The 12,200-nt window shown below is 39.1% G+C and overlaps 2 protein-coding genes across 2 annotated transcripts; both read left to right on the top strand.

Moving 5' to 3' along the window:
• Window positions 1-6,544: 6,544 nt before the first annotated feature.
• LOC110258724 (olfactory receptor 2G6-like) lies at window positions 6,545-7,937 on the top strand (the record flags this gene model as incomplete). The annotated part of the gene is given in 2 exon segments (XM_021081996.1): window positions 6,545-6,608; window positions 6,611-7,937. Coding segments are annotated over 2 exon segments (903 nt in total), but the record flags the coding sequence as incomplete, so codon positions are not given.
• Window positions 7,938-9,846: 1,909 nt separating this feature from the next.
• On the top strand, window positions 9,847-11,388 carry LOC110258723 (olfactory receptor 2G3-like). Its single transcript, XM_021081994.1, has 2 exons — window positions 9,847-9,883; window positions 10,505-11,388. The coding sequence occupies exons 1-2, from the start codon at window positions 9,847-9,849 to the stop codon at window positions 11,386-11,388; spliced, it is 921 nt and encodes a 306-aa protein (XP_020937653.1).
• The last annotated feature ends 812 nt before the right edge of the window (window positions 11,389-12,200 follow it).

Here is a 12,200-nt window from a genome sequence, read left to right as displayed (position 1 = left end):
AAGGAGATAGAAATATTTGCGAGTGTGCCAGTCCTGGGTTTTTTGCCCTCAGCAGGGTCATTCCTTCTCCTTTTCCAACACTGTTCTGTATCATAGGAGGGCTGGTGCCCAAAGGCTGCTTTGCCCAGGCTCCGGTATCAACCAGTTCTCACCTGGGAGACCCTGGCTTGAGACTAAAATGAAAAGAGAAGCCAGGGTATTTCTTCCTTCCACTGGGCTGTGGGAGGCTTTCCTAGCTGGGGTGGCGATCCCTTTTTTGGTTCCAGCTTCCCTGGCAGGCTTACTCTTGTCCCTGCTTCCCTCAGGGGATCCCGGTCCTTTTGCTACTTTTGCTTCTTTAAGTCCAGTAGTGGTAATGGCTGCTAGTTGTTTCTAATTTCCGGGTTAACTCACAATCCCTGTTTGGGTTTTCAGCCATCACTTGTGTAACCCATTTATGCATTAGAGTCTCCCTGTTGTAAAGGATTCCATTTAATAATTAGTAGCTGGTCCCTCCCTCTGGACGTTTACTCTCTTCCTTTCCAAAAAGTATACTTCTTATGAAATACTTAGTCCAATTCAAATCATATTCTGTTGATAAAAAATCTATTTTCTGGAGTTCCCGTTGTGGTTCAACAGTTAACGAACCCGACTAGAATCCAGGAGGATGCAGGTTTGATCCCTGGCCTCACTCCCTGGGTTAAGGATCTGGCCTTGCCATAAGCTGTGGTGTAGGTTGCAGACACAGCTTGCATCTGGCATTTCTGTGGCTGTGATGTGGGCTGGCAGCTGTAGCTTTGATTTGATCCCTGGCCTGGGAAGCTCCATGTGCCTTGGGTGCAGCCCTAAAAAACCAAAACAAACAAACAAACAAACAAACAAAAAAAAATTATTTTCTATTACATAATTTTACAAATTTCCATGGAAGACAAAGCCTTAATCCAAAGCAATAAATTTTCAAGTTCATTTATATAGCATTAAAATAGTTGGCATTACTGGCACCAGTAACAGTTCTTTCTCCCTTGAAAGGCTACTTGAGAAACACTTATTCTGAATATGGAAAATATTGGCCTTCCTTTTGAATCAGGATGAAGAACTCAATTACTGATTTGTGTGATATTTTAGATTACTCCGACATTCATCATCACAACCTAATCTTACACAACACCACAGATGCCTTTGGAAAATTATAGACTGGTTTTAAGATTCCTTTATGTGCTGAGAATAACTGATCAGTATTAAATTAAAAGGCCACAATGGCAACAAATCTAGAGATTGCTTTTCTAGCACTAAACTCTGACTACCTGGAAAGCAACATATCATTCTAATATGTAGTATTTCAACTCTCAGAAAGTGCTACTGGATAACTCGCTTCAATACTATCTTTCAATTAAATATATTTACTTGTGCTTAATCATTAATGTTCAACAACAATAATGATCACCAGAAAACATTTAGTCCTACAAATCAGTGAGGAATTAATATATTATTTAATGGGTCAAATTATGATCCACTAAAATAATGGTAATATTAGATCTCTGGCTAACCAATTTAATGAATATACATAAAAGAATTAACTAGGTAAAGACTTTACTGCAAAATATGGCTCTTGCTTTCATAATTGGAGAAAATACAGATGAATACTTGTACAAACTTAGTATTTGGAAGGTTTATGTAAGGTGAATCAAAAGCTATCGTGATACGTACTTTTTTTTAACCTAGCAGATTGTAAGGCAGAATTAATTGCTGAATTGGAATGAGTGGGGGCACTCTTATGCACTGACATTAGAAATATGGATGTTTAGGAGTTCCCGTCGTGGCGCAGTGGTTAACGAATCCGACTAGGAACCATGAGGTTGCGGGTTCGGTCCCTGGCCTTGCTCAGTGGGTTAACGATCCGGCATTGCCGTGAGCTGTGGTGTAGGTTGCAGACGCGGCTCGGATCCTGCGTTGCTGTGGCTCTGGCGTAGGCCGGTGGCTACAGCTCCGATTCGACCCCTAGCCTGGGAACCTCCATATGCCGCGGGAGCGGCCCAAGAAATGGCAAAAAAAAAAAAGAAATATGTATGTTTTCAGCTCCTTTAAATATAGCAATGTCAGGGGTTCCCCTTGCGGCTCAGCGGAAACAAATCTGACTAGAATCCGTGAGGACGCAGGTTCGATCCCTGAACTGGCTTAGTGGGTTAAGGATAAGGCATTGCCGTGAGCTGTGGTGTAGGTTGCAGACATGGCTCAGATCTGGTGTTGCTGTGGCTGTGGCATCGGCCAGCAGCTACAGCTCCGATTTGACCCCTATCCTGGGAACTTCCATAAGCTGTGGGTGTGGCCCTAAAAATAAATAAATAAATAAGGAAACAAAGTTATATCTATAAAGTAATATATGAAAACTTAATTTGAAAGCTTATATTTATTTATAAAAATGTTCATCATACCAGTTTAACTTAAGGTAAAATTATAAACATGTTTAATGGCCAATAATATGGAGTTTATTCAGATAACTTGGTGTATTCTTGTAGTAAAGTATTCCTCAGGCATTGGTGCCCTGGATAATATCAATTGACATTGAAGACTATTTATACTTGTTAATGAAAACCACTGGCTACAAAAGAGAAACAAGTCTCACTCATCCAATTATGTAGCTAAATTCTAATAGCATGCCATAGATTTTTTCTTTTTTAATCCCCAGAAAGACTATTATAAGAAACACATAAATTGGAGGGGCTGGGGTGTGATGACAGAATTTGGTTTCTTATTAAAAACAATGCCATTGGGAAAACGCTCTATCTTCTCTCCCTGAGACAGCCCTGTTCTGACACTCTACCATGCCAGTTAATTAGCAACTTGGAGATATAGATCCCCAGGTCTTAAGCATCTCATATCCTATGTGCTTCTGATTTTTTTCTCCATCTTGATTTTCTCCGAAGGACTACAGTCATAAGCAACATTTACTTTCATCTAAGCTCGTAGGCCATTGGTCTGTGCTAGCTGCTTCAGGGGAGCAATTGTAACACGCTGAAGTTCTGTCACCACTCTTCTTTCTTGCGTGCTGACCAAGCCAAAGCCAGGGCAGGGGTGAACCTAGCAGATGTGAGTAACCTGTCTTGGTTTCTCAGGCCACCGCATCTGTCCTCTTGAGTTTCGGTTTAGTCGATGGTGCTCGAATGATCACTCTGTCTCCTGGAGATTCCTTTCAGGTCCTTTCTGAGGTCTGACTCTTGCATCTGTGTAAATAGAACAGTGTTCTCCATGGAAATGATCAGAAACTGCATGAGGGAAAAAAAGGTCTGGAACTTTTGCAAAGAAAAAAGATTTTTCTAGATTTTTTTTCCAATAGCATTGGTAGCCTTTTTTCATGTTTAGTTTGAGTGATAGTGTTTTCATTTTTTGTGGGTGAATTTTTATGTATAGTCAATTCACTAATCTCTGACTATTCTCCCCAGATTCTATTCAGAAACTCTTTTCAAGCTACACACACACATACACACACACACATATATGCATATATATATATATTCAATCCTTAATCTTCGACCACTCTCTCAGATCCTGTTAAAAAAACTCTTTTCAAGCTATATGTCTTAGACTTGAATTGGAGAAGGGAAATGCCTACACATCTCACCTTCAGTTTATAAGCTGGTTCTCAGTGGACGGGAGAGAGTATTTTTCAACATAATGGAAGTTTAGTATAAAAGTAATGACTGGGAATAGAAGGATCCACTTGAAAATTCCTTGTAATCCAAATGTTTTAAAAATATGTCAGAGTATTGTAATAGAAAGATATGAGAGAAATAATTAGATGATTTTGACATCATTTATGACTGTCATAATAAATAGTACACTCATAAGCACCTACATTCATGTTATTCTTTTTTGTAAAACTTAAAATACCAAGAATTTGTTTCTAGTTGCCTTTGAAGCTAACATCCCACTAAAGTGTTTTGATTTTGAATTTTGGATACTAAGCTAAAAATTGCTAATTTCCTGAACTTCCCTTTATGTATGTTGGGAACATGTAAATTTACTTGGAAAGATATTATATTCTGAAAGTGGTCACTCTTGAGATGAATTCTAATTTTTAAAAGAATGTAAAGTATGTTATTTCAGAGGTGATGGGAATAACCTCTTATGCTTGGATTTGATCTGAGTATTTGTTGAAACTACTGAATATGACTCTTAATGACTAAAGCTACAACTCATCAGTGTGGAATAGATTAGTATTTATGTTATATAGAATCAGGAATATGCAGAATGTAGGAATATTTATAGCATGAATTTAAAATTTTCCTAGTAGAACTCTTTATAAACTATGCAAATTTAAATGTTTAGCTCTAAATGAAAAAAAACATTAGCTCTGGAATTTAAAATATTCAAATTTAGCTGACCTTTATACACTACAGGTGGGAATGTAGAATGGTACCGCCATTCTGGAAAGCAGTATGACAGTTCCTCAAAAAATTAAAAATTGTACTACCGTATGATCCAGCAATCCCAATCCTGGATATATTTGACAATATTGAAATCAGTATTTCAGAGACTGATATATATATATATATAAAAAGGGACATCTGCATGTCATATCTATTGCATCATATCTATTGCATCATTATTCACAATAGCTAGGATATGGAATAACCTTAATGTTCTTCACTGCGGGATGGATAAAAAATGAGTTTGATCTATCTGTCTGTCTGTCTGTCTGTTCATCTATCTATCTATCTATCTGTCTAGTATTTAGCCATGAGAAAGAAGGATATCCTGCATTTGCTACAACGTGTATGAAAATACTATATGATATCACTTATGTGGTGAATTAAAAAAAAACAGTTTCAAAGAAATAGAGAATAGAGGATATAACTGAGTTCTGGAGGTGTGGGGAAGGAGTAAATGGGGAATGTAGGTCAAAGAGTACATATTTTCAGTTAAAAGAAGGAGTTCTGAGGAGCTAACTTTAGGGCATGGTAACTTTAGTTAGTAATGTGGTGGTGGGTATACTTGGAAGTTGCTGAAAGTAGATCAGAAGCATTCTCACCTCACAGAGAGAAAAGAGTTAACTATGTTAATTATGTGAGGGGAGGAGTATGTTAATTTTCCTGATCTTTCTAATTTCTGCAATATATAAATAATCAAGTTATCATGTTGTACACTTTAAGTACGTATAATTTTGTCAGTTATTCTTCAGTAAAATTAAAAAATAAAATCTCAATATTGTATACATCCTATTTAGGTTTTTTTTTCTTTTTCTTTTTAAGGCTGCATCTGTGGCATATGGAAGTTCCTGGCTGGGGTCAAATCTGAGCTGTAGCTGTTAATTCCATAGGCCCAACAACGAAGGATCGAGCTGCATCTGTGAACTACCCCACGACTTGCAGCAACACTGGATCGTTAATCCACTGAGGCCAGGGATCGAACATGCATCCTCACAGACACTAAATTGGGTTCTTAACCCACTTGAGCCACAATGGGAACTCCTAATATCCCATTTAAGACAAAATTTTACTTTTTAAAGTATAGCTGAATAAACTGACAAATTTAGCTTTTATTATTCCTAAAAGTAAATGACTCAATAAGATACTGTCATTAGAGCATAAAATTTGGGGACTCAAATGGTGATCTTGTAGAATAATGGTAAGTGAAGAGGTTTGGTGGAATATATTAATAATTCAGATTGGTTTTGTCCTGCAGAGCATAAAATGGGTGACAAAGACATATTTTGCCTTTTCATTAATTTGCCAAATGCCAGTACCTTGTCTTTAAATGGGTGTGTGTGGGTGAGTTTTTACCTTTTTTATCTAAATTTTTAAAATAAAAAACCAGACAAATGTGTGCCTATCTGAGTTTGTGCATCTTTGTTTTTATTGCATGTATCACAAATATCTTTTTTTCCCATCAACTTTGAGATATAGAAACTTGCACAAATCATGTCAGTTGCTAAATAACTTATAAAATTATTTAGTGTCCTTGTTAATTGAAATTCACCTGTAGCTGACCCTATGTCACACTCTAATCAGATAATCAGTTGTAAGAAATATTATCATAACCTGCTTTGTGAGTAACAAAGATGCAAAATATATTCCATTTGTTTTTCTGATCACTATCTCACTGTTGCCCATTATTTTTGCCTTATAATTTCTGTAGAAACGATCACTCATTATTCATTTCATACCAGGTGTTTATTTTCCTACCCTTTCCCCCTCCCACTTCTACTCACAGAATTATATAGCCACCCAAACTGAAAGCTTCTTTTCTTCTTTAAGAAAATTACCTTTAATAATAACTATCAAAAAAGTGGCAAAAAGGGTGGTTACATGAAAAAAAGGTCAAATATTTATTGAGTCAAGATCATGACACAAAAGAATGCCTTTATTTTAAAAAATACCTTTAAAAGATAAAAAATAAAAAATACCTTTTTAATCATTGACTTTTTTCCTTTGGAAAAATTCACCAGTAAAAAAAAAAAAATCTAAGCACTTGAAATATTATAAGTAAATAGTAATAGTGCTATTTCCCTCAGCTGAATTCCAAGTTCATTTTTCTCTTTTACAAGAACAGACTAATGGAATAAAACAATGAAACCTCTGGGGGAGATTTTATTTTGCTTGGATTCTCAGACCAGCCTCAATTGGAGGTCCTTCTTTCGTGGTGGTGTTGATATCCTATCTTTTGACCCTCCTGGGCAACACAGCCATCATCCTGGTCTCCTGCCTGGACTGCAGACTTCACACACCTATGTATTTCTTCCTCACAAATCTCTCCTCTCTTGACCTTTGCTTCACCACCAGCATCGTCCCCCAGCTCCTCTGGAACCGGAAGGGACCAGCCAAGACCATCACGCCAACAGGCTGTGCCATACAACTCTATGTGTCCCTCTCCCTGGGCTCCACTGAGTGTGTTCTCCTTACCATCATGGCATTTGACCGCTACGTGGCAGTCTGCAGACCTCTTAATTACACTAGCATCATGCACCCATCATTTTGCAAGGCCTTAGCAGGAGTAGCATGGCTCAGTGGAGTAGGAAACACTCTCATCCAAGGAACCATCACCCTTCGGCTTCCTCGATGTGGACATCGCCACCTGCACCACTTCTGTGAAGTGCCCGCCATGATCAAGTTGGCCTGTGTGGACATCCAAGCAAATGAAGTCCAGCTTTTTGTGGCCACGTTAGTCCTCCTTCTTCTTCCTGTGGCATTGATATTGGTCTCCTACGGATTCATTGTCCAAGCCGTGATGAAAATTAAGTCCGTCCAAGCTTGGCGCAAGGCTCTCGGGACCTGTGGTTCCCATCTTCTGGTGGTGTTCCTCTTCTTTGGGCCCAGCTCGGCCATATACATTCAACCAAAGAGATCCTACGGCCGAAGTCAGGGCAAGTTCCTTACACTCTTTTATACTGTTGTCACCCCCACACTCAACCCCCTGATATATACTCTGCGGAACAAGGATGTGAAGGGAGCCCTGGGAAGACTGCTGAGATGAGGACAAAGTTCCTAAGGAAAAATCAGGGAAATAGTGACTTTCTGTTAAGGAAAGTAATTAAAGAGACCTAAGATTAAATCACTCCTCCCAAGTAGAAAGTATGTGTGTTGCTTACTTCTCTGTCTGTATTTAAGTGTAACGTGGCTAACACGGTTTAGAAAAAAGCAGCGCGTTTAGATTCAACTTGAACAGCTCATGGAACCTCATGTGTGTATGAGTGCATGTGTGGTATACACATACTCACGCTTCCTTTTATTAAACGTCTTTGAAGGGCTGCAGTACAGGTTCAGATCGGGAGATTCTGTAATCTACCCAACATATATGTGCTTACATGTCCGACTAGGGAATTAAATAGTGTTTGATATATAAATAGAAAATTGAGAAGTATATGCTAGTGTGAGGAAATTACAGTAGTATTTTCTTTGTTAAGGAGCCCTGCTATGATATTATTTAAAACATTTTGTACACAGTATTCCAATTATTTCAAGAAATAAATACATCAAAGCTTAAAAATGTGGGCTTTTTTTAAAATAGTAAAATGAGTTTGAGATCAGTAGATGCAAACTTACATTTAGAATGGATAGACAGCAAGGTCCTACTGTATAGCACAGGGGACTATAGCCAATTTCCTGGGATAGACCATGATGGAAAATAATACCAAAGTGTGTGCGTGTGTGTGTGTGTGTGTGTGTGTGTACACACATATAAAACTGTGTTACTTTGTTGATTAGCAAAAATTGGCACAACATTGTAAATCAACTATACTGTAATAAAATAAATATTAATTTAAAAAAGGAAAAAATAGTAAAGGAACAGATCTATGAATCTAATTAAAATTGAAAAAAGAAAACTGTTGGTTTTTACATATATTTTATACAGAATTACTTAATAATTTAATGAAATACCTGAAGGTCATATAATCTAGTTTCATATGGACCCAGGGTCTATTAGGCAAAATCTTATATTCCAACTTATTTGATGCCGTATTTCTTCCCCTGGTGTCTTTGTGATTTACACATGGACTCTGAAGCCAGACTGCCTTACTCTGAAATTTTGCTTTTGTACTCATTAGCTGTATATAATCGTTTGCACTTTACTGACCACTATGTCAGCCCTTAAAAGCAAAACAAGACAAAACAAAACACCAAAGAACCTCTTAAACACCTAACAGTTTCTGAATATTTTTCCTTTTTTTAAAGTTACGCAATTTATACCATATCTCTTTCTCAAAGTCCAGCTTAAATCTCATCTTTCACAAATGTGTCTTAGTTGCCCGGTTGTATTCTCTTCCTCTGTGTTGCCAGGTCATCTTTTGTGTACTAATATAAACATAAAGAAAAAAAGGATCTTTTGAGGAATTTAAGGAGTCTATTATAGCCAGAGGAGAGAGAATATATTAGGAAATGAAAGGAGATACAGTTGGAAGACTAAAAAAGGACCAGGTCACAAAGGGACATACATATTATGCTAAGGAGGTTGGACATAGGTTGTACCTATGATCTTTGGGAGAATATTTTGCATTATATAAAGGCATGGACTTTAGAGTTGGGGCAACCTAGGTTCTAATTCCCAGGGCAAATTAACTTCTAGAAGGTAGCATTTCCAAACCTATGACATTCCCAACCTCACAGGGTGGCGAGCAGTAAGTAATGCCAGCAGCATGCTTGGCAAACTGTCTGGCACCTAGTAAAACTCAGTTCATATTTACCTACTGATAAAATGAGACTTCTCATGGGGCATGACTAAGACAGAAGAACAATAATTTTATCCCTTTATTCATTCTTACCATACCATGTAGCAGTTCTTTCCCTGCTTCTGGATTATGTCTTTAGAGTGTGTCATAATATTTTGGGTCATTTTCAAATGGTAAAAAATGTCCACCTTTATTAATAAAGTATTCTCATATAAGTAATTAAAATACCCACTGTCAGCCAACACAATTTACATTTAAAGATTCTGTTCCCCCAGCTTGAGCCTGTACCTGTCTAAGACCCTGCAGTGGTCTGGGAATCTGAGTGTTGTAAGAGTCTCTACTTTCCATCTTTTGCATCTTCCTCTGTGCCTCTAGCTTGATAAGTACAGTTTCTGGACCTGCCAGGGTTAAACTGCAGAGAGAAAAGGAGAATTTGGTCAGTAAAGTTTACTTGACTCTGTAGCCAAAGACTGCTTTCTTCAGTTTCTCACATTTATGTATTTTTAGGTAATTATTAGGCAATTGGAAATGTGAAGTAATCTAGTTAACTTCATCAGTTATCAGGGGAGTACAAATTGAAATCATGATATATACCACTAAACTGGCAAAAATTAAAAAGACAGAAAATATGAAGAAATGAGCCAATAGGACATATTAAATATATATATACACTTACATGTATAGATTATATGATCGGAAAAAGCATGAATATGACAGAAATGAGAAAACAACTCAGTGCTGGTTGGTGATGTTGTTTGACCTAGATTGAAACAAAAGTAAACAATCACGGATGAAAGTATCTTTCGGAATCATCTCCTGGGACAGTTCTTCTCTGGATACTACAGAGCCTGATATTCATTGCCATACTGGGAGATCTGTGTCCTTGGGATCTTTCCAGATTCATTGTCTTGGGTCCTCTCCTAGCCTCTCCTGCCTTACTGATCTTCAGATATAACAGTCCCTACAACCAGTACGAGGGCCTTAGGCATCGAGTTGGTATTTCAAGGTAATAATAATTTGAACTCTATGGCTTAACGTTCTTTTTCATACTACCATGAAAATCTCAGTCTGCAAAACTGGAAAACTTCCTCTCTTTTAACTTATTCACTTCTATTGATGCCTTGATTTTATATCGGCACCATGCCTATGACTCTTAACTTTTAGAAGTAAATTGAGATTCTGGCTTTAAATGATGTTCATCTGGGTGAGAAGAGTTCATGTGGTACATATATGATGATAAATTTTGCATCATAGTGGAATAGAGTCGTTCTGAAAGCCTAAAGTGAACATATTCTTATAATTATCTTATAAATAAGGAACCAGCTCATGACTGAGAATTGATCTTTCACATTTCTGTTGAAGTATTGTGTGTATACGTGTGTGGGATACTCTTAGTGGTTGTTTTGGTAACGTATCTCCTGACTCTGGTGGGAAACACAGTCATCATTCTGATCGCTTCCATTGACCCTAATCTCAAAACACCCATGTACTTTTTCCTCACCCACCTCTCCCTAGTTGATATCTGCCTTACCACCAGTATTGTCCCCCAGCTGCTGTGGAACCTCAGGGGACCAGCCAAGACCATAACCACCCTGGGCTGTGCTGTCCAGCTCTATGTCTCCCTGGCTTTGGGCTCCACTGAGTGTGTTCTCCTGGCTGTCATGGCTTTTGACCGCCATGCTGCCATTTGCAAACCTCTCCACTATGCAGCTGTGATGAACCCACGGCTGTGCCAGGCCCTGGCAGGGGTTGCATGGCTGAGTGGAGTAGGAAACGCTCTCATCCAGAGCACTGTCACCCTCTGGCTGCCTCGCTGTGGACACCGGCGGCTCCATCATTTCTTCTGTGAGGTGCCTTCCATGATTAAGCTTGCATGTGTGGACATCCACACCAATGAGGTCCAGCTATTCATTGCATCCCTGGTCTTGCTCCTCTTGCCCTTAGCACTGATACTGACGTCCTATGGACACATCGTCAAGGCAGTTACTAGGATCAAGTCAGTCCAGGCCTGGCGCAAAGCCCTGGGGACATGTGGATCCCACGTGATGGTAGTGTCCCTCTTCTATGGGACCATCACCGCTGTGTACATCCAGCCCAACAGCTCTTACGCCCATACTTCTGGGAAATTCATCTCCCTCATCTACACGGTGCTGACTCCAACCCTCAACCCTCTCATCTACACACTGAGGAATAAAGATGTGAAAGGAGCTATGAGAAGACTATTTCGCAGGGACTTGGGCTCATAAAAAACAAAGCAGAGCACACAGTTGTCAGTTTTTTTTTATAGTAAAAAGAAACCAAAGTCATCTGTACACTCCTTCTCTAAAGTACTTTACTAATCTATAAGGAAAACATGTAACCTTCGTAGTCAGCCTTGTTGTCTTTTATTGGCTTCAGAACTATCCATCCTCTTCATCCTCTTTCCCAGGCTTCTTTTGGGCCTTTGTAAGGCAATATCTCCTCACACTTTTTAAATGTCCATTATTCACATAATTTCTGTTTTTTTTCTTTTTAGGGCTGTACCTTTGGTATATGGAAGTTCCCAGAGCAGGGGTCAAATCACAGCCGTAGCTGCCGGCAATGCCAGATCTAAGCCACGTCTGTTACCTGTACCACAGCTCACAGCAAGGCTGGATCCTTAACCCGCTGAATGAGGCCAGGGATTGAACCTGCATCCTCATGGCTACTAGTCAGGTTTCTTATTGCTGAGCCACAATAAGAACTCCCTCATTTCTGTTTCTCCCCCCGCCCTTATGCTTTTCTTCAGCCTTCCTTCCATTGCTCCACAGGCCCAGGCCGACCCAGCTGGACACTGGCACATCTGGTGGCTGAGCATATGGTGGTATAGCGGTCATAGGCCATGGCTGCCAGGAGGTAACTCTCTGTGGCACCAAAGAAGAGAAAGAAGAACATCTGGAGAGCACAGCCAGAGCGAGCGATGTGGTTCTGACCATTGAGGATAGTGAAACAGTAGGGACACTGTGATAGATGTGTAGCCAATCCCCAGGGCTGACAGGACTGGAAGGAAGAAGTACATGGGGGACTGGAGGGTGGTGTC

This window comes from Sus scrofa, unplaced genomic scaffold (genome assembly GCF_000003025.6).
Source record: "Sus scrofa isolate TJ Tabasco breed Duroc unplaced genomic scaffold, Sscrofa11.1 Contig375, whole genome shotgun sequence".
Classification (NCBI taxonomy): Eukaryota; Metazoa; Chordata; class Mammalia; order Artiodactyla; family Suidae; genus Sus; species Sus scrofa.
Note: the sequence above shows the minus strand (reverse complement) of the source record. Positions and strands in the feature narration are given on the sequence as shown.